A 20,118-nucleotide genomic window follows, 5' to 3' on the forward strand; every position below is an offset into this window, starting at 1 on the left:
CAAGCAGGCACACCCCGATGAAAAACTCAAGGGTCAAGTAGTTGGCTGGGAACATGAACAGGCAACGAAAACGAACTCAGACTCAAACGCAGACTCAAACTCAAACTCTATATTCCTTATAGGATGACAAAGAATATCTAAACACACAGCCAGAAGAAGTCAACAAAGTCAAGGAACCTACATCAAAAGCCTCCAAGAGAAGGAGGAGGGCGGAGCCAAGATGGCAGCTGGAAAGCAGGGACTTCGTGAGCTCCCCGCCAGGTCCCTCCAAAAACCTATAAAAAATGGCTCTGAACAAATTCTAGAACTGAAGAACCCACAAAATAGCAGAGGGAAGCAGGGATCCAGCCCAGGACAGCCTGGATGGTCACTGGATGAGGTCTATCATGCATGGAGTGGAGGGGAGTGGGGCTCAGTGTGGATGGTGGCAGGACCTACCAGACAGGGAGCCGGGCAGAACAGGACCCAGCGCCCTGAATCAGTGAGCTGTGGCAGTTACCAGACTTCGCAACCCACAGACACCAAAGACAACAGAGAAGGTTAGTGGGAAAAGCTGCAGGGGACAGAGTTCACGGTTTGGCCACCACCCCAGAGGCAGCGGGGGAGGTGCAGCTACAGAACTACAGCTGCAGTTACTTCCGGCCTCAGGCCCACCTGGTGGGAGGAATTAAGTGGTGGATCAGACAGGAGTGCAGAGCCTGCTGAAGATTTGCATCAGGTCCGGGTTGGTGGTTCTTGATGAAGGAGGAGTGCTGGGGTGGCAGAGCTGGCTGTATAGAAATAGCTTTGAAATCAACAGCACATCCCTTCAAGCTTGGAACAAAGTACTCTTTGCTCTACAAGCAATCATACCCCAACGAAAAACTCAAGGGTCAAGTAAGTTGGCTGGGAACATGGCCAGGCATCCAAAATGCACTCAGATTCAGTCTCAGACTTTGGAATCTTTCTTTGGTGACAAAGAAGACCAAAACATACAGCCTAAAGAAGTCACCAAAGTCAAAGAGCCTATACCAAAAGCCTCCAAGAAAAACATGAACTGGTCTCAGGCCATGGAAGAGCTCAAAAAGAAGTTGCAAAAGCAAGTTAGAGAAGTAGAGAAAAAACTGGGACAAGAAATGAGAATGATGCCAAGAAAACCATGAAAAACAAGTCAATGACTTGCTAAAGGAGACCCAAAAAAAATACTGAAAAAAATATTGAAGAAAACAACACTTTAAAAAATAGACTAACTCAAATGGCAAAAGAGCTCCAAAAAAGCCAATGACGAGAAGAATGCCTTGAAAGGCAGAATTACCCAAATGGAAAAGGAGGTCCAAAAGACCACTGAAGAAAATACTACCTTAAAAATGAGATTGGAGCAAGTGGAAGCTAGTGACTTGATGAGAAATCAAGATATTATAAAACAGAACCAAAGGGATGAAAAAGTGGAAGACAATGTGAAATACCTCATTGGAAAAACCACTGACCTGGAAAATAGATCCAGGCGAGATCATTTAAAAATTATTGGACTACCTGAAAGCCATGATCAAAAAAAGAGCCTAGATATCATCTTTCAAGAAATTATCAAGGAGAACTGCCCTGACATTCTAGAGCCAGAGGGTAAAACAGAAATTGAAAGAATCCACAGATCGCCTCCTCAAAAAGATCCCAAAAAGAAAACTCCTAGGAATATTGTTGCCAAATTCGAGAGCTCCCAGATCAAGGAGAAAATACTGCAAGCAGCCAGAAAGAAACAATTTGAGTATTGTGGAAAAACATCAGGATAACACAGGATCTGGCAGCTTCCACGTTAAGGGACCAAAGGGCTTGGAATACGATATTCTGGAGGTCAATGGAGCTAGGATTAAAACCAAGAATCACCTACCCAGCAAAACTGAGTATCATGCTCCAAGGCAAAATATGGACTTTCAATAAAATAGAGGACTTTCAAGCTTTCTCAGTGAAAAGACCAGAGCTGAATAGAAAATTTGATTTTCAACCACAAGAGTCAAGAGAAGCATGAAAAGGTAAACAAGAAAGAGAAATCATAAGGGACTTATTAAAGTTGAATTGTTTTGTTTACATTCCTACATGGAAAGATGATGTGTATGATTCATGATACCTCAGTATTAGGGTAGCTGAAGGGAATATACACATATATACAGACGGAGGGAACAGGGCGAGCTGAATATGAAGGGATGATATCTATAAATAAATAAATGGATGAATGAATAAATAAAAACAATTAACGGGTGAGAGAAGAATATATTGAGAGAGGGAGAAAGGGAGAGATAGAATGGGGTAAATTATCTCGCATAAAAGTGGCAAGAAAAAGCAGTTTTGTTGGGAGGGAAGAAGGGGAATGACTGAATCTTGCTCTCATCGGAATTGACCTGAGGAGGGAATAACATACACACTCAATTAGGTATCTTACCCCACAGGAAAGGAGGAGGAAGGAGATAAAAAAGGGGGGACGATAGAAGGGAGGGCAGATAGGGGGAAGAGGTAATCAAAAGCAAACACTTTTGAAAAGAGACAGGGTCAAGGGAGAAAATTGGATAAAGGGGGATAGGATAGGAAGGAGCAAAATATAGGTAGTCTTTCACAACAGGAGTATTGTGGAAGGGTTTTGCATAATGACATGCATGTGGCCTATGTTGAATTGCTTGACTTCTTAGGGAGGGTGGGTGGGGAGGGAAGAGGGGAGACAATTTGGAATTCAAAGTTTTAAAAGCAGATGTTCAAGAAAAAAAGTTCTTACATGCAACTAGGAAATAAGATATACACGCAATGGGCATAGAAATCTATCTTGCCCTACAAGAAAGTAAGGGAAAAGGGGATGGGAGGGGAGTGGGGTGACAGAAGGGAGGGCTGACTGGGGTATGGGGAAATCAGAATATAGGCCATCTTGGAGTGGTGGGGAGGGTAGAAATGGGGAGAAAATTTGTAATTCAAACTCTTGTGGAAATCAATGCTGAAAACTAAAAATATTAAATAAATAATAATTTTAAAAAAAGCCTCCAAGAAAAATATGAATTGGTCTCAGGCCATGGAGGAGCTCAAAAAGGATTTGGAAAAGCAAGTAAGAGAAGTAGAGGAAAAATTGGGATGAGAAATGAGAGTGATGCACAAAAACCATGAAAAACAAGTCAATGACTTCCTAAAGGGGACCCAAAAAAATACCGAAGAAAATAACACCTTAAAGAACAGTCTAAGCCAAATGTCAAAGGAGCTCCAAAAAGCCAATGAGGGGAAGAATGTCTTGAAAGGCAGAATTAGCCAAGTGGAAAAGGAGGTCCAAAAAACCACTGAAGAAAATACTACCTTAAAAATTCGATTGGAGGGGCAGCTAGGTGGCACAGTGAGTACAGCACTGACCCTGGACTCGGGAGGACCTGAGTTCAAATCCGACCTCAGATACTTGACACACTTACTAGCTGTGTGACCTTGGGCAAGTCACTTAACTCCAATTACCCTGCCTTCCCCCTTACCAAAAAAAAAAATTGATTGGAGCAAGTGGAAGCTAGTGACTTTATGAGAAAGATATGATAAAACAGAACCAAACGAATGAAAAAATGGAAGACAATGTGAACTATCTCATTGGAAAAACCACTGACCTGGAGAATAGATCCAGTAGAGATAATTTAAAAACTATTGGACTACCTGAAAGCCATGATCAAAAAAAGAGCCTAGACATCATCTTTCAAGAAATTATCAAGGAAAACTTCCCTGAGATTCTACAACCAGAGGGTAAAATAGAAATTGAAAGAATCTACTGATCACCTCTTGAAAAAGATCTCAAAAAGAAAACTCCTAGGAATATTGTCGCCAAATTCCAGAGCTCCCAGATCAGGAGAAAATAATGCAAGCAGCCAGAAAGAAAATTTTAAGTATTGTGGAAACACAATCAGGATAACACAAGATCTAGCAGCTTCTACCTTAAGGTATCAAAGGGCTTGGAATATGATATTCTGGAGGTCAATGGAGCTAGGATTAAAACCAAGAATCACCTACCCAGCAAAACTGAGTATCATGCTCTAAGGCAAAATATGGACTTTCAATAAAATAGAGGATTTTCAAGGTTTCTCAGTGAAAAGACCAGAGCTGAATAGAAAATTTGACTTTCAAACATAAGAATCAAGAGAAGTATTAAAAGGTAAGCAAGAAAGAGAATTCATAATGGACTTACTAAAGTTGAACTGTTATGTTTACATTCCTACATGGAAAGATGATGTGTGCAATTCATGAGACCTTTCTCAGTATTAGGGGAGTTGAAGGGAATACAGACAGAGGGCACAGGGTGAGTTGAATATGAAGGGATGATGTCTAAAAAAATGAAATAAATTTAAGGGGTGAGAGAAGAATATACTGAGAGAAGGAGAAAGGGAGAGAGAGAATGGGGTAAATTATCTCACATAAAAGTGGCAATTAAAAAGCAGTTCTGTTGGAAGGGAAGAGGGGGCAGGTAAGGGGGAATGAGTGAATCTTACTCTCATCAGATTCAACTTGAGGAGGGAATAACATATACACTCAATTGGATATCTTACTCCACAGGAAAGCAAATGGAAGGGCATAAAAAAAGGGGGGGGATGATAGAAGGGAGGGCAGATGGGGGAGGAAGTAATCAAAAGCAAACACTTTTGAAAAGGGACGGGATCAAGGGAGAAAACTGAATAAAGGGGGACAGGATAGGATGGAAGGAAGTATAGTTAGCCTTTCACAACATGAGCATTGTGGAAGTGTTTTACATAATGATACATGTGTGATCTATGTTGAATTGCTTGCCTTCCTAGGGAGGGTGGGTGGGAAGGGAAGAGGGGAGAGAATTTGGAACTCAAAGTTTTAAAAGCAGATGCTTTTAAAAAAAGCTGTTTTTTTTGCATACAGCTCGGAAACAAGATATATAGGGAATGGGGCATAGAAATCTATCCTGCCCTACAAGAAAGTAAGGGGAGAGGGATGGTGGGGGGCAGTGGGGTGAAAGAAGGGAGGGCTGAGTGGGGAACGAGGCAATCAGAATATACGCCATCTTAGAATGGGGGGGAGGGTAGTAATGGATAGAAAATTTGTAACTCAAAATCTTGTGGAAATCAATGTTGAAAACTAAAAGATTAAATAAAAATGATAAAAAAAAGAAAAGAAGCCAATTTGGGTTAGATTTCAAGAAAAAAATTCCTAAAAATCAGAACTGTCCAAAAATGGTATGGGTTCCCTTAAGAGGTAGGTTAAATTCTCTCTCCTTGCAAGTCTTCAAGCAGACAGCAGCTGATCACTTAGATGTTATCCTATAGCAGGGATTCCTTTTGTGACTTCACTCCTGACTCCTCTTGTGCTGTTAGGATGTCCAGAAACCAAGCTCTGGAAGATTGAACACTTTTGTCCCTGGATAAACTGCCTGATTGGTGGTGGCCTCAGTCATTAATAGATGACATCTAGGTCAGGATCCAACCACATTTTGCTGCTGAGCTATCTCCTCACCTACTTTCCATTGCACATGCTTCCACTTTCCCCACCTTTACAATTCTCAAACCATAACCAAACTACTCCTGGAATGAATATGTCACTATCCTCCTGCTAGGCTCTGTTCACCCTGTAACTTTCATAACCAAAATATCCCTCCCTGACCACCACACCCTTATGTATTATTTTCCTCCTTGAAGGCAAGGACTGTCTTTGTTTTTGTATTGGTATCTTCAGTGTTTAGCACAGTGCTTGATAAAAAGTGCTTAAAAATACTTTTAATAAATTGATTTACTCATTTCTTCATGAGTTGGACTATATACACATACACACATAGACACAGATACTGTATTGCTTGCCTTCTTAGTAGGTGGGGGAAATGCTGGAGGGTGAGAATTTAGAAATGAAAATTAATTTAAATGAAATTTATACACACATAAATGTATACAGAGGTACATATATACACACACATATATATAATACATATGTATGTACCCACATATGTATTTAAACATCATAGATTGTGTTCTATTTAAAAAAAATTGTTTTCAGTTCCAAATTCTCTCCTTCCCTCTAGCCTCTCCTCCACCCATTGAGAAGGCAAGCAATATATGATACCCATTATACATGTGAAATTATGCAAAACATATTTCTTTATTAGTCATGTAGAAAAAAAGGCAAGAAAAAATGAAAAACATATGCTTCAATCTACACTCAAAGTTCATTAGTTCTCCCTCTGGAGGTGGATACCATTTTTCATTATGAGTCCTTTGGAAATGTCATGGATGTCTGTTTTGATCAGAGTACCTAAATCTTTCACCACTGATTATTATTATAATATTGCTGACACTGTGTAGTCACTGTGTACAATGTTCACTTGGTTTTGCTTGCTTCGCTTTGCATCAGTCATATTAGTCTTCCCAGGAAAAAAACATAGATTTTTTTTTGAACCAGAAAGAACCTTAGAGACCATCTAATCAAACTCCATTCTACAGATGAGGAAATAGACCTACAGAAATTAAATGACTTGCTCAGGGTCACAACTGCTGTCCTTTGTATCATGCTTATATTGTGCAGGGATTCTATGTGAACAAGTGTGGTTCAGCTGTTGTTTTTTCTATAGTTACACGGTTCCTTTGTAGGCTGACAGTTATGCATCACTCTGTCCCTTTACTTTTGCTTTGTAATTGCCTTTGCTCCGAAGTCACTACATTTGATACTTGTTTACCAGGTTGGCCTGTTTGCTGCTGTTTGAATTCATTTTGCAAGAATGTTCAGCATTCCATGGCTAAGCTACTCCTTTAAAAAAAAAAAAGGTATTTGTGTCAAAAAACTCCATTGGGACATTTATTGGTTAAGAAATTTCCCCAGTGTAACATGGTGCAGGGTGTGGATTTCTAACCATAGACTGTATTTTGTGACAATCTGGTATTTATTCAAAAAGAAATGACAAATGACCAATAATATGGCGCAATAAACAAACCTGGATAAAAAGTATTAAACATGTACAGGAGCTAGGATATTGCACTTTAATGAAAATCTGGTTTCTATGGGAATAAATTAAAGAAAGAGATCTAAAAGGCTGTTTCAACCAGGAAAGGGAGAGGGACATGATAAGAATTCTAAGTTCTTGGAACAGCATTCCCCTATGGTCCCAAAACTGGATTATGCAGAGCATGTCTCTCCCTGGTAAGAGGGCACAGAATCACAGATGGTACAGAAGACTGAGAGACTTTTTTCAGCTCTGAAGAAAATGGCGTCAACATTTTTTCTGAGGGATGAGGGATATAACACAGTTTGGAAGATATATTCTAGATGGGAAGCACCAGACCATGACAAAAGTCTGTGGCCAGAGATAAACTGCTAGCTTGCTCTTGTCACTGACCGGCATGGGGGTGGGGGTGTGTGGAGAGGGTTTTCGTCTCCCAGAGTTATAATTCTGTGTAACCAAAAGGGATGGGGAGAACTGCTGGGGGAAGATGAATGTAATAAAATTCTAATTTGTCTTGTGTATCTGATACTGTGGGACTGAGCATGTTGACAGAGCAAGATTGCCTATGGAGCATGCTTTTCCTTACTACTCTGGAGAACTGCAGGGTGAGATTTGGACAACCTCTCCTTTTCTGACCTTGCTAAGCTGATAAAATGTACTTTTTCAATGGGGATTATAAAGCTGTTCTGAGATTCCAGTATATGACTACTACTGGTCAAGGTCTGGTTTGAATCAGATGGAACAAGGAGAACCAAAGGGGAGGGAGTAAGGACAAAGAAAAAAAAGGAAGGAAGAAAGAAAGAAAGGAACGAAGGAAGGAAGGAAGAGAAAGAAGGAAGGAAACATGGGGGTGGGGGGAGAGAGAGAGAGAGAGAGAGAGAACATGAGAGAAACAAAAGAAGACAGCAGACAGAATCATTAGGGATATGATGATTACTGAACAAAATGAAAAGACTCAATGACATTATGCAAGCAAATATTTCTATTCAACAGAAATCTTTTAATCAGGCATTCTTTTTCCTCCTCCTCTCTTCCCTACTTTTCTTTGAGCTTTCTAGTAAACAAAAATCTAGTTTCAGCTTTTGCTTTGCTATCCTCTAACCAGAGCTCCCAGAGGCATGTGGGTGTCTGTAATAGTGTTACACGATTAGGATCATGACACTCCACAGATTTCTAACACCTCTTGGCTTCTACTCAGACAGAAACCAATTACTATTCTGAAGTCTCCCACTGAGACACATCAGTCGAAAGCCAATGAAATTCATATCCTTCAACTCTCTTGCCTAGCTCAAAGAACAGTTTGGGGTTCAGGGAAAAGAGGAAAGCTGGAGTCTCCCTAGAGGATTTGTGGGGGAACATCAGTTCCCTATGTCCTTTCTGAGGAAAATATGCTCACAAGATGGATTTGTGAGTCAGAGAAACTAATTCCCATTTGGTTCCACCATTCTAATATCAAAGAAGTTCAAGGGTTATGGAAGTAAGAGATATGACTAAGGTACATAGATATTAGGAATGAAAAAGGCACAGCTCCTGAAATATACCAATGCCAAGATAGTTAAGCTTCATGATCTACGGAGCTTCTCAAGATGGTTGCTGCTCATCATCCTCCTAGTGTATCCTGTTTGTATTAAATGGAAAATGACTGCTCTACACTTCTAAATACAAGCATTAAGCTATTTATTCCTGGGATTTTAAATAAAAAACATTTTGCCCATTTGCTCATCATGTCTCTGCTGAATGTAAATTTTTTTGAGGATTATGATTCTGTGTTTTTGTATATCCATGCTATAGCTGACTCTATGTCACACAACAGAAGTAGTCAGCTAGAAGTACGTGATGAGGGCAGTAACCTACATACTCATCATTTTCATTTAACATTAAGTGAGAATGGTGACTTAATGTAACAGAAACAAAAACAATGCTTCACAAGTCGCCAACTGCAGTAACAGGATTACAATACCAGAACTTCACTATTTTACAGAGAAGGGGAATTGGGTCCCTCAAAACATTTGTACATGCCAGGTTACAGGCTGGAATTTGAAATCAATTCTTTTGACTCCCAGGTCAGTGCTTGTCCTACTAATACTATATTGATATACAATATTGTGCACATTTTTGTATCCAATACTGTGGTTGCTTCTATTTTTTTCCTTCTGTTTCTCAAGTATCTTATAGAATCTGCAGGGAAAGTGGAGGGGAAGGAAGGCCGTTGTAGATAAAGTAATTTCCTGACAGACTAAGGCAAACATCTGGCAGACTCTGTAGCCATTATTTGCAACTTGTACATTAGGCCAGAAGTGACTTACCCATCAGGACCTTTATCATACAGCACAAACAAAAGGAGGGCAAAACTCTTCTGGAACATAAAGTATTGTTGTTGTGCAATGATTCATTAATAGACCACTGAGCAATCACAATGGAACCTGCTCCCCCTAAATGTATTTGATTTAATCACCAATAAATCAAGAGAACCCTGACTGTCTGAAACAAAGCTAGTAATTTATAAGAGAAATTAATATCGACATAATTCCAGAGCACATGTTACCAGATACTTCGCAGGCGATGGCAAGAACCTGATGCCAGACGAAAGAGTGGCAGTCCGGGAGTGTGTGTGTGTGTGATGGGATATCCAATTTGCCTCACGAACTTGAGCAAGATTGTGCTCTGAGAAGATGATAAGTCAGCCATTAGTGATCCAGTGGCACTGTTCAATGCTAAATCATGGGGTAACAGAGCAAATGGGCATCCTTTTCCTCTCGCCTCCTTGGACAGCATGAAAACGATATTCTAACAGCCTCTCTCATGCCCTCATCTAATTGCATCTACACTAAATTAGTTTTCATTAGAAAATAATTATATATTTTTTTCTGTTAACCTCCCTCCAACACCACCAGGCAACAAGGCAATTGGGTTTGCTTTCTTTTTGGACTGTTCAAAGAAGAATGAAACCCTGTCCTTTTGGAATCTAAAAATAGAGTGACATTAGTTGGGCTAATTAACATGTTGCTAATTGCACTGCTGTGAAACAGTCCTTACTTCCCTCAGTCTGTGTCACTGATACACTGAATGGTGATTCACTTAATCTTTAAACCTGAGTCATCTTTGACTATTCTCATTCAATCAACTCCTCTTTCCAATCAATGGTCCTTCCATTCTTTCAGAATCTCTACTTTGGATGATTACTGCATTCTGGGTACTCTTGTCCTCCAGGTTTATTCCATTCCACTTCCGCCTTTCTCTCTCTGCCAAGAGAATCTTTATTATTTGATCTTGTCATTTCTATGCTCAAAATTCAAGTATAAATTTATTTTTTTTAACTGGCTTTAACAGCTTTAATTCACACTGAATCCAACCACATAATCTGCCCTGGTCATACTTGCTTATTCACTGTCCCCTGAATGATCTAATTTTCCTTCTTCAGGCCTTTGCTCCTGGAGTATCTTCTGCTCAGAACCATCTTTTGAATCCCTTTGTGTTTTAGAAGACTCAGAAAAATGTCACCGCCTCTGTGAAGCCTTCCCTGACTCCCCTCCACATTAGAAAATAGTCTTTTGCGATCCTTGCAGAGTGGTCTGATGGATCAGGCTCTGTTTTTTAATCATAATTATTTGTCCTCTCTCCTACTAGACTGAAGTTCTTTCCGTGAGGGAAAGGGCCGCGAAGTATGATAAGAGCAGCTCCGATTTCTATAGCACTTTAAAGTTTAGAAAGTCCTATTCCTTGCAATGACCATAGGAGATCAGCTAAGTGGAGTAGATAGGTGGAGTAGTAATTGAATAGAATGGTGAGCCAGGATCCAGGAAGACCTGAGTTCAAATCCTGCCTCAGACACCTACGAGCTATGTGACCTTTGACAAGTCATTTTATACGTCAGCCTGAGTTTCCTCATCTGTAAAATGGGGATGATAATAGTACCTACCTCACAGAACTGCTGGGAAGATCAAATAAGATCATATTTAGAAAGTGCTTCACAAAGCATCTGGCACACACTGGGTGTTCAACACTATTCCTCTTCTTCTCTCCTTCCCTTATGAGGCAGACAGAGTAAGTACCTGTATCTCCATTTTACAGAGCGATAAACTGAGACTCAGGTTAAACGACACTCCTAGGATCACACAGCTACTAAAGTTTACTACTGTGAGGACTCCCTCTCCACCACAGCCACAAGCTCGGCCATCCCAGTGCTCCTGCTCACCCGAGGAGCGCCATCCCGATCCAAGCAGGGCACAGCAAGAGAACCCTGCCTCAGCACCAGCAAAGACATCCCTGCAATCCCCCCATTGCCTATGGGCTGGGAACTCTGAAAGCAGCCTCGACAGCCACCTCTGCCGCCCTGGGGCTGGACCGTGCTCCTCTCTCACCCGGGTCTGCCAGACCTTTCCCACTGACCTTCTACATTGTCTCTGGTGTTAGTGGGTTGAGAAGTCTGGAAACTGCCACAGCTGCCAGTGAGTCAGTCCCCTGAGGCCTGCTCCAGCCCTGGCTGCGCTGTGCTCCTCTCCCGGCCTCATGCAACAGACCTTTCCTGTTGACCTTCCAGGTTGTCTTGGGCTGAAAATTTGTTTCACTCTGTAATTTTGTGTGTTCTGTAGCTCTAGAATTTGTTTAGAGTCATGTTTTACAGGTATTTAGAGGGGTTTGGGGAGAGGTCAATCAAGTCCTTGCTTTTATTCTGCCATCTTGGCTCTGCCCCTATACTTTTATTTTATTTGTAAAGAAGGCTGATCAAAACAAGTTTATGACATTTCCATGTAATAAAATACACAGCAATTAAAAAATATGTTTTGGTCAACTTTCTCATGAAAAAATTAAAAAAAATTAGATTAATAAGCATCTTGATGAACAGTCAATTCCAGAAAGTACAAAAATATTTTCAATGAAAGAGTCTTGCATATTCCATGCTTCTGTTTCTTAAAAGAAAAAAATAGAAAAACCTCAAGGTAACCCAAAAGTCTAGTTATCATTAATACTTGGGGACAGACACAAGCACATTTTTAATTACAGCCATAAAATTTAGGGCTGGTAAACTGCAAACTGAAGGTCAGGACCAGATTATTTTCTAAAATGTACCTAACTGAATTTAAAAGAAAAAAAAGTAATATCCTTCTAGTTGTATAGCTGACAAAACATCTGGAGATTTTTTCATCATGTCCTCCCTTCTATCTGTAGATACTTGATTCAATGACAGAATTAGGATCCCCGGTAGAGGGATACAGTGCTGTCCTAAGTGTAAGGAGTGGTAGGTTCTATTCACATACGGTAGGAGAAATATTTACTAGGGTCTTGTTACATAGACTTGGCTAGTTTTTCCTAAAGAATTGCCACTTTGGCTGGAATAACTTTTTCTAAGGTTCCATCCCCCACAGGCAAGGCTAATTTTCCTTAAAAGGTACTGAAATTGTCCTTGACACTTAATTGGTCCAGGGGTCTAAGGCCTATCCCATGAGAAGTTAGGAACGGCATTGTCAGATTTGATAGGAACACCAAGGTGGCCAACACATGGGCCCCTGCCAAGCTATGCTCAATGGTATCAATGCTCTGTCCTGGCTGAATGTCCTTTTCATGCTATGATAAAATAAATCACCTTTTATTAACAGGAGACAGTACTAAGTGTCTCATTATGTTCCAGTCTTGAACATGCATCACCAGACTGTATTGAAGTACACCTGGTTGACCACATTACAATTTAGTCATTTAGCTGTATTGGGCAGGTCACTTTAATTCGCCAACAAATGTTTAGTAAGCACTTACTGTATGACAGGCACTGTGAAGCTCTAACTACACAGAAAAAAAATGAAATAGTCTCTCCCTTGAGCAGCTCACCTTGTACCAGGGGAGACAATATGGGCACCATACATATATGTAAACTATATACAAAATAAATGGGAAATAAATTTTGGGTAGTGGGGGGTGGCAAGGAGCACTACAAGGAAAATGGAGGAGTGAGGGTACTTAATATTTGGGGAGACCAACACACATTTATTAAGGAGCTACTACTGTATGCCAGGTGTATGAGATCCTGTGCTGGGCAATGGAAGCACAGAAAGAAAAATGAAAAAATAGCTTTTGTCTTTACGTTTTATGTTTTGTTGTGAGAAACCACATGTAAACACACAGGCTTACATGATAATTTGAGCAGGAAGTAAGCAATGATGGGAAGATGAGGTAAGGCTTAATGAGGGATGCAGGAGCAGAGCGGAGCCCTGAAGGAAGCCGCTTTACCTTTCTAGATCTCACAGAGTAACTGGTGAAATGACTGAACTAGCTAATCTGTGACTTCTTTGCTAGATGGCTCAGTGGAGAGAATACTGCGCCTGGAGTCAGAAAGACCCAAGTTCAAATGCGGCCTCAGACAATTACTACCTTGTGACTCTGGGTGAGTCACTTAACCTCTGATTGCTAAATCCACTGGAGAAGGAAAGGGCAAACCATTCCAGTAGCTTTTCCAAGAAAACTCTATGGAGAATATGGTCTACAGGGTCATGAAGAGTCGGGTATGACTCAACAACTATGTTCCAGCTCTGACCTTTTTTTTTAGGAAAAGGGACCGAGAGATTTTTACGAAATGCTTAAGAGTCTTGGATACGTATCATTTTGAGTTGACAGCACTTAGCACATTTAAGTTAAATTAACATTTTGGTGCCCTCTTTTTTTTTTTTTTAAAAGAGAGATGGCTTTTTACAATAGCAACAATGAGTTGTTCTCAAAAATTATTGCTGGGACAGGGATGTACTGGACTATAAATGTGCTTCATAACTGGATGAAAAAAGAAAAAAAGATTACCTGTCTTTTGCCAGTAGAAAAAGGCACTTGTATCTTTTTTCTTTAATCACCCAGAATCACAGAATTGTGCCATCTAATCCAAACCCCCTCTATCACTGGTAACAGTTCTTCACTAAAGAACCCACCAGCCCTAGAGTCTATCTATTCCATTTGGGGATATTTCTGATTCTTGGGGAGTTTTTCCTTACATTCAGTATAAATCTGGCTCTGCAACTTCTTACTCACTATTCCTAGTTCTGCCCTAGGGAATGCAATCCAGGTGGTAAGGTCAGACAGCCTGTATTTGGATCTAGTTGACACTTGTGTTTCTAAATATGAGTTAATAAACTGACATTCTAGTGAATAAATCTGTCTCTTTTGAGTGTTGTTGGCATGGATTTATCTCCCTAGGATAGATTCTACACTATCAGATCAAGGATTCCCAACCTGAGGGGCACATATCTGGGAACACAAAAAGTTTGTCACTGGAGTATGGTACAGGGAATATTTGATAAATGACTGTATTATTCAAGAGCAATATTCCCAAAGTGGTAGAGTTAGTGAAACATTCTGTAGAAGGTAGAGGCAGAGTGGAAAAAGGAGGAAGAGTTAAATTGCAGCTAAAAAATTGGAAAGAGACAGTTGAAAGAATAAATCTTTCTGACCAAAACCAGATGAATGTGGAGTTTGAAAATGAAACCCTGACACTGAGCTAGGAAAAAACCCCAGCAAAAGATTAATTAACTGATCTCCACAATAACCAGAAATTCTGAATTGATGAAATTACAATACTTCTAATGTACCTGTGGAGAAATTATTTCTAATTATTTCTCATTATTTCTTATGTGCTCAGAGGTTCTGATTCTGTTTATGACAACTATCTCTGTGGTCCTCTTCTCAAATCCAAAGCAACAAATGAAGGATGAACATAATATACAGGAATCTCTCTCAAAAACTATACTTAGAATAAAACTGCTAGGTTACAAGAATCAGAATTAATGGTCTCCTATTATTGGACTGTGTTCTGATAAACATTGAAGAAATTTATGATGCTAAAAATGTTATGGACAGAATAATTTTCTTCATGAAAAATCAATCCCTTTATTTTATTTCTTATGTGCATGGTAAACTCAATATTTCTTTTCATATTTATTAAGGATTATGAAAAAGTTTCCTGAAAGCCAAGAGGTCTGGGGTCTAAAAAACTTGTGAACCCCTGTCCTAGGTAAATTGTTTATTTTCAGCTTGTGAACATGTACTTGTGGTTACCTCACCAAGCTACAGCTATCTTGTAAGATATAGTTGGAAAGCTCATCCAGGCTCATCACATGTGAAATATTTCAGAACAAGTCTAGAGCTTGTTCTCTAATAAAGCAGGGACTGGCAGGTAAGTACCAGGGACAGGTACCACATTTCTCACTCTGGATTATGCAGCCCCTCAAAAAGAGAAATTTTAGCAACAATAACTGATACAAAGAAAAGTGTTTACCTCTCAACCAAGAGTCTAATAAGGTCCAATAAGTTGGACCATTTAGCATGTGTATGATGGAAGGCACCTGTCTTTGTTTTGCACAGGGTTTTGATTACCAGAAATAATACATAAGGTTGCATACAGAGGTCTACTTAGAGAATTCTTTATTATCTATGATAAACTTTAAGTCTTAGATAGATATGGATTTCTCTAGCTGTCAGTTAATGTGTGCTTAAGAAATGCATCAAATTTCAGCCCGAGTCGAACATATTTTAGGAAGGCAAATCTGCTGTTGCTAAAAACAAACAAAATATTTGACTCATTCTTAATTTTTGGATTATCAGTGCCAGTGGAATAGACTCTTCTATAGGACTTTAAGCAAATCCATCAATGACTGTTACTAGAAAAAGATGTGGACATTTTGGGGCTATAATTTTGATGAGATTAGCAACATTTTTTTATCCCTCTCCATATTTACTCATTAGTTGCAAGCGCTTAAGGAAAAGGTGAGACTAAACCTTAGTTACATCAAATAGTTAAATTAAATCACATTTAGCTTTTAAACCCAAACCATCATAGTTCTAAATGTTATCTCCCCATCCAAAATACCTAAGATATTTTAGGAGTCCTCAATGTCTTTTCTGTTATAATTTAGGCAGCACTGGCTCTCATTAGGTACAAGTTCAGATTGTCAGAGGAATTAAGGTCCTTGTAATTGAAGAAAAGTTCTCTTTTTGGTGGCCGGCTCTAAAGCTACCCAAATATAAACAGGTTCAGGTGTAATGTGGGGTGGATGAGATGCTCTATTGACCTCGGAATTCAATAACCATTATCTGGTCTGGTTGCCTCAAAGATTTCCTTGGGCTTGTTTTAAGATCTACTCATTAAGAAAATAAAAAACATCACTGAAAAGACACTTCTGCTCCTCCTACTGAGCAAAAGGGATTTGAAAAAAGAGACTTTAAAAACTTTCTTAAAGTACTGATTATGATTCTGTTTGGGCTTTTTCTCAACAAAATATCATTTACTGACAGCCAAGATAAGGAAAGCTTAGGAAAGCAAAGCAATGATCCAAATAAATTTTGAACTATTGAATTTTAAATCTGGACATACAGATTCAAGTATACACAATGTAACTTTTAAACTGACAAAGGGAAAACTAAAAGGAAATTCAGTTTTCAAATTCCGAGAAAAGTTACCTGATTGTGTGAACACAAGTATATAAATTTATTTTCAGACTGCAGTAGTGGACACTGTTGGGGAAAATGCAAGTTTTTTCTTCTACTAATATTAGGAAGGAATTTCAAATTAGGGGAAAAAGCAAAAATAGTATGATACGAAAGGCCTCATGGCACAGACATTTCTGTTTTTCCTGGGTTTCCACTCCAAGGGCATTGTACTGAGATCTCTTCTCTTAGCAAAGCCCAGCCACCTCCTTTGTCTTGCAGGGATGTCAGCAGTCTGGGTCTGTTGCATTAACCTGTTTCTGAAGGAATGATTATGGCAGCAGAATCTCCCATTATGATTCTGCTGCAGAATTTGAGCAGTATGAAAGATAATCTGGAAGGATAACTCAAATGTTTGAGAAATTAGCCCTAAAAAGATGTTCTTTTAAAAGAATGGCAAAGTTTAATGGCTGTGATAGGGTGTAAGTATGGCCTGTGAACTGGCCTAAGGCTGTACCAATTGTTCATAAAGCCAGAAAACCTACAGTGCCACTTTCAGGAATGATGAAGACAAAGCATTTGACACTAGCAAGAACAGGAATGACAGGACTATGTGTTTAGATAAGGTCAGAAGGTGATTGAATCTGGCTTCATTTAAAAATAATGATGCTCAATTCCCAGGGCACTTAGCTGGGCTGCCACAACCTCTTCAGCTTCACATATGTCTTGCATGATTAAGATATAACTGGTAAACCATGCTGAACACAACAGTATCAGTGTGAAGTGTTATAAATAATTCTTCTGTTTTACTTGAAGACCACCCCCACCCTCCCATTCAGTAACGTAACACAATGACTCCCATTGCCTCCCCCATCTCTGACTCCCAGGAATTGAGCATGCCGCCCCTCCCCCACTGCCACAACAAACAGATAGAGCAGCCACACTAAGATGGAAGTGGGAAGCTGATCTAAGTATTTTGAGCATGGAATAATTTCATCTACATAATTATTCTATTAAGAATGAAAAAGAGCCAATGACTGAATAATATTGGTTCATAGGTATGATTGAGTTTTAAATATGACTTTAACAAATTTTAAAATATAGTTAAGAGATCCACATTTAAAAGAGGTATGAGAAAGTATTCTGGGGTTTGGGATATACAGAGAAAAACAGGAAAGGAGCATCATGAGTATTAAGTATATTTCTTTACGTCGAGTGGCAGCAGGTATCTGCTGACATGGGAATCTGGAGAGGAACAGAACAGGACCAGAAGTTTAATGCAAATCAAGAACAAGATCAGTTACCTTCATTACTGGCTGGGCAAAATACTTGGCACTCCAGTCACAGAATCCCGTCTGCATTGTGGCTGAGATGAAACTTTTGTGTCCAACGGTGTCATCAGCATCATCAGTGGTCTTCCAAGAGGAAAGAGAAAAGAGAGCAAAAAGAAATAATTAGCAACCTGGCATCTAAGAAAACCATTTCTGTCTGCTCCTATTTTGTGTTTCATTTCCTCAATTAAAAATTCTGATATTATTCTGATATATTTCTGTAACTGACTCTAACTTCCTCTTATTCTACCTTTCCCTATGCCTCAACTCCCCTAAACCCCTTCTTTGCCCTTATTAATGCCTCCAATCCATTCACCCCTCGGTAGGTTCAAAGGCCATTACCCCTCCTCTCACTTTGTTTTCCTCACTCTTGGTTCCCTACCCCTTTGTCTGATTACCACACATCCCTTGTCAAACCTCAGCCAGGAATTATTCTCACCATCTAACTCCTAAACTCCTATTCACATGCTGCTGAATAGAGCTGGAGGAAGTTACACTTCTCCTGACAGGATATATTATAAATTTACGTTGTTCAACTTCATCTGGGCCTTCACTGCAGTAAGGAAATCCTTTGATTTTTCCCTAATAGCTTCCAAATTTGATTTCCCACAAAGGCTTTTTCAAACCTTCTGTTCTCTCCTCAAAACTCCTACACCTCTAACCTCCACCCACCCTCTAGCTGAGGACCTTCTACTTTGCCAAGAAAACTTAGGCGATCCGAGATAAGCTTCTTCTTCTTCTACTCTCTTCATCTCAAAAGACTTTGACATCATCCTCAATTCTCTTGTCTTACCTTCAGGCTCTGATAAAGTAGTGTTCTCTCTCCTTGTTTAGGCCACCCTTTCCATGTACTCTCGAATATACACTTTCCTTTCTCCAGCAAACTGAAATTTTAATTATTGCTCCAACCACCAATCTTCAGTATCTCCCTACCTACTGGCTCCTTCTCTACTGCCTTCACTCATACTCAATTCTCTCCCCTCTTCCTATTCTTAAAAAAAAAAAAAACTTTCATTAGACCCTACCTTCTCAAGGTGTCTCCTCTCTCTCAGCCAAGTTCCTAAAAAAGTATTTTGCATACTCTGCTTTTACTTTCCCTTTTCTCATTCCTCCACTCTTTGTAATTTGGCATTTGAACTCATCACTCACCTAAAGCTGATTTCCTCGAGGCTTTCTATACTATCAGATCAAGCCTTTTCTCAGTCTTTATTGTTCTTGACCCACCTAGGGCATCTGACCCTGTCGACTTCCCTCTCCTCCCGGACACTTTCTCTTTTCTCAGTTCTCATGATTCTACTCTCTCTCTTGGTTCTCATTACACCTGCATGACTGCTCTTTCTGTCTCGTTTGCTAGCTCATCATCCATATCACTAGCCTAACTGGGGGTTTTTTCCAAGGATCTGTCCTAGGCCCCTTACTCTTCTCTTTCTAGACTCTCTTTTGCTGAATGCATTGATTTTCACAGGTTTAATTAGCAGCTCAGCAGATGACTCAAAGGTCTCTCTACCCAGCCCCAGTCTCTTCTATGAGCTTCAATTCCATATCAACAATTGCCGATTGTACATTTCATACTATGTGTTGGAGAGACATCTCAAGCACCACAAGCCCCAAACTGAACTCGTTACTGGTCTTCCCAAACTTTCCTATTCCTTCCAGTCTCCCAGGTTTACAACCTGGGCTTTATTCTCAACTACTCTTTCCTCACCTTCTTTTTCACCCCCTTCACCTATCTCATCTTCAGTTGCCAAATCCTGCTTTGTCTCTATACCTGCACACCATTTACCCCCTCTGGCCCTTTCTCTATTCACACAATTATGGCATTAAGACAGGCTCTGTTCACACCTAGATGACTGGAATGGCTTCAAATCTCTGTGCATATCAGGCCATCTTCCATATTGCTGTCAAGCGATTTTCCTTAGGTATGAGATGCTGCCCATGTGATTCCTCTACTCAATCAACTCCAGGGGCTTCCTATTGCTTCTTATCCAATCTTTCTGATATCACTGAATGTTGTTCTCCCTCTCACACTATGTGATGCTGCCAAATTATTTTCCTCTCTGTTCATTCTCCATGACACTCTGTCTCCCTGCCCTTGTGCCAGCTGTCCCTAGGGTCTGGGACGCTGTCCTTTTTCACCTTCACTTCACAAATTTGCTCTTTTCTTTCAATATTTAGCTCAAGCACCACCTTGTACATGAAGCCTTTCCTGATGCCCTCAACTACTAGTAAAACCCTTCTCTAAGTAACATGTATGTAACTAGCCCTGGGCCTCACACCTTACAAGCACCTCTGGTACTGCAGCCCCTCAATCCGACCAGAAGCTTCCTCCAGACTCCATTCTTGCTGGGCCCCACTCTGGACTTCTGAATCCATGATCCCTTGTGCTAGGTGCCTTCTCTCACCCCCACCCCCACTTTTCAGCATCCTTTTATGTGTTGTCTCTTCCCATTAGAATGT

At 40.0% G+C, this 20,118-nt stretch overlaps 1 protein-coding gene across 2 annotated transcripts in view; it reads right to left on the minus strand.

The window, feature by feature from the left end:
- Nucleotides 1-20,118, minus strand: part of RPTOR (regulatory associated protein of MTOR complex 1) — a 547,756-nt gene that overhangs the window by 73,682 nt on the left and 453,956 nt on the right. For both annotated transcript variants that reach the window (XM_036753902.1, XM_036753901.1), the window contains exon 24: nucleotides 17,635-17,745. In XM_036753902.1, coding sequence (XP_036609797.1) covers nucleotides 17,635-17,745 — 111 coding nt within the window. The remainder of the gene's footprint in view (nucleotides 1-17,634; nucleotides 17,746-20,118) is intronic.

This window comes from Trichosurus vulpecula, chromosome 4 (assembly GCF_011100635.1).
Source record: "Trichosurus vulpecula isolate mTriVul1 chromosome 4, mTriVul1.pri, whole genome shotgun sequence".
NCBI classification, from domain to species: domain Eukaryota; kingdom Metazoa; phylum Chordata; class Mammalia; order Diprotodontia; family Phalangeridae; genus Trichosurus; species Trichosurus vulpecula.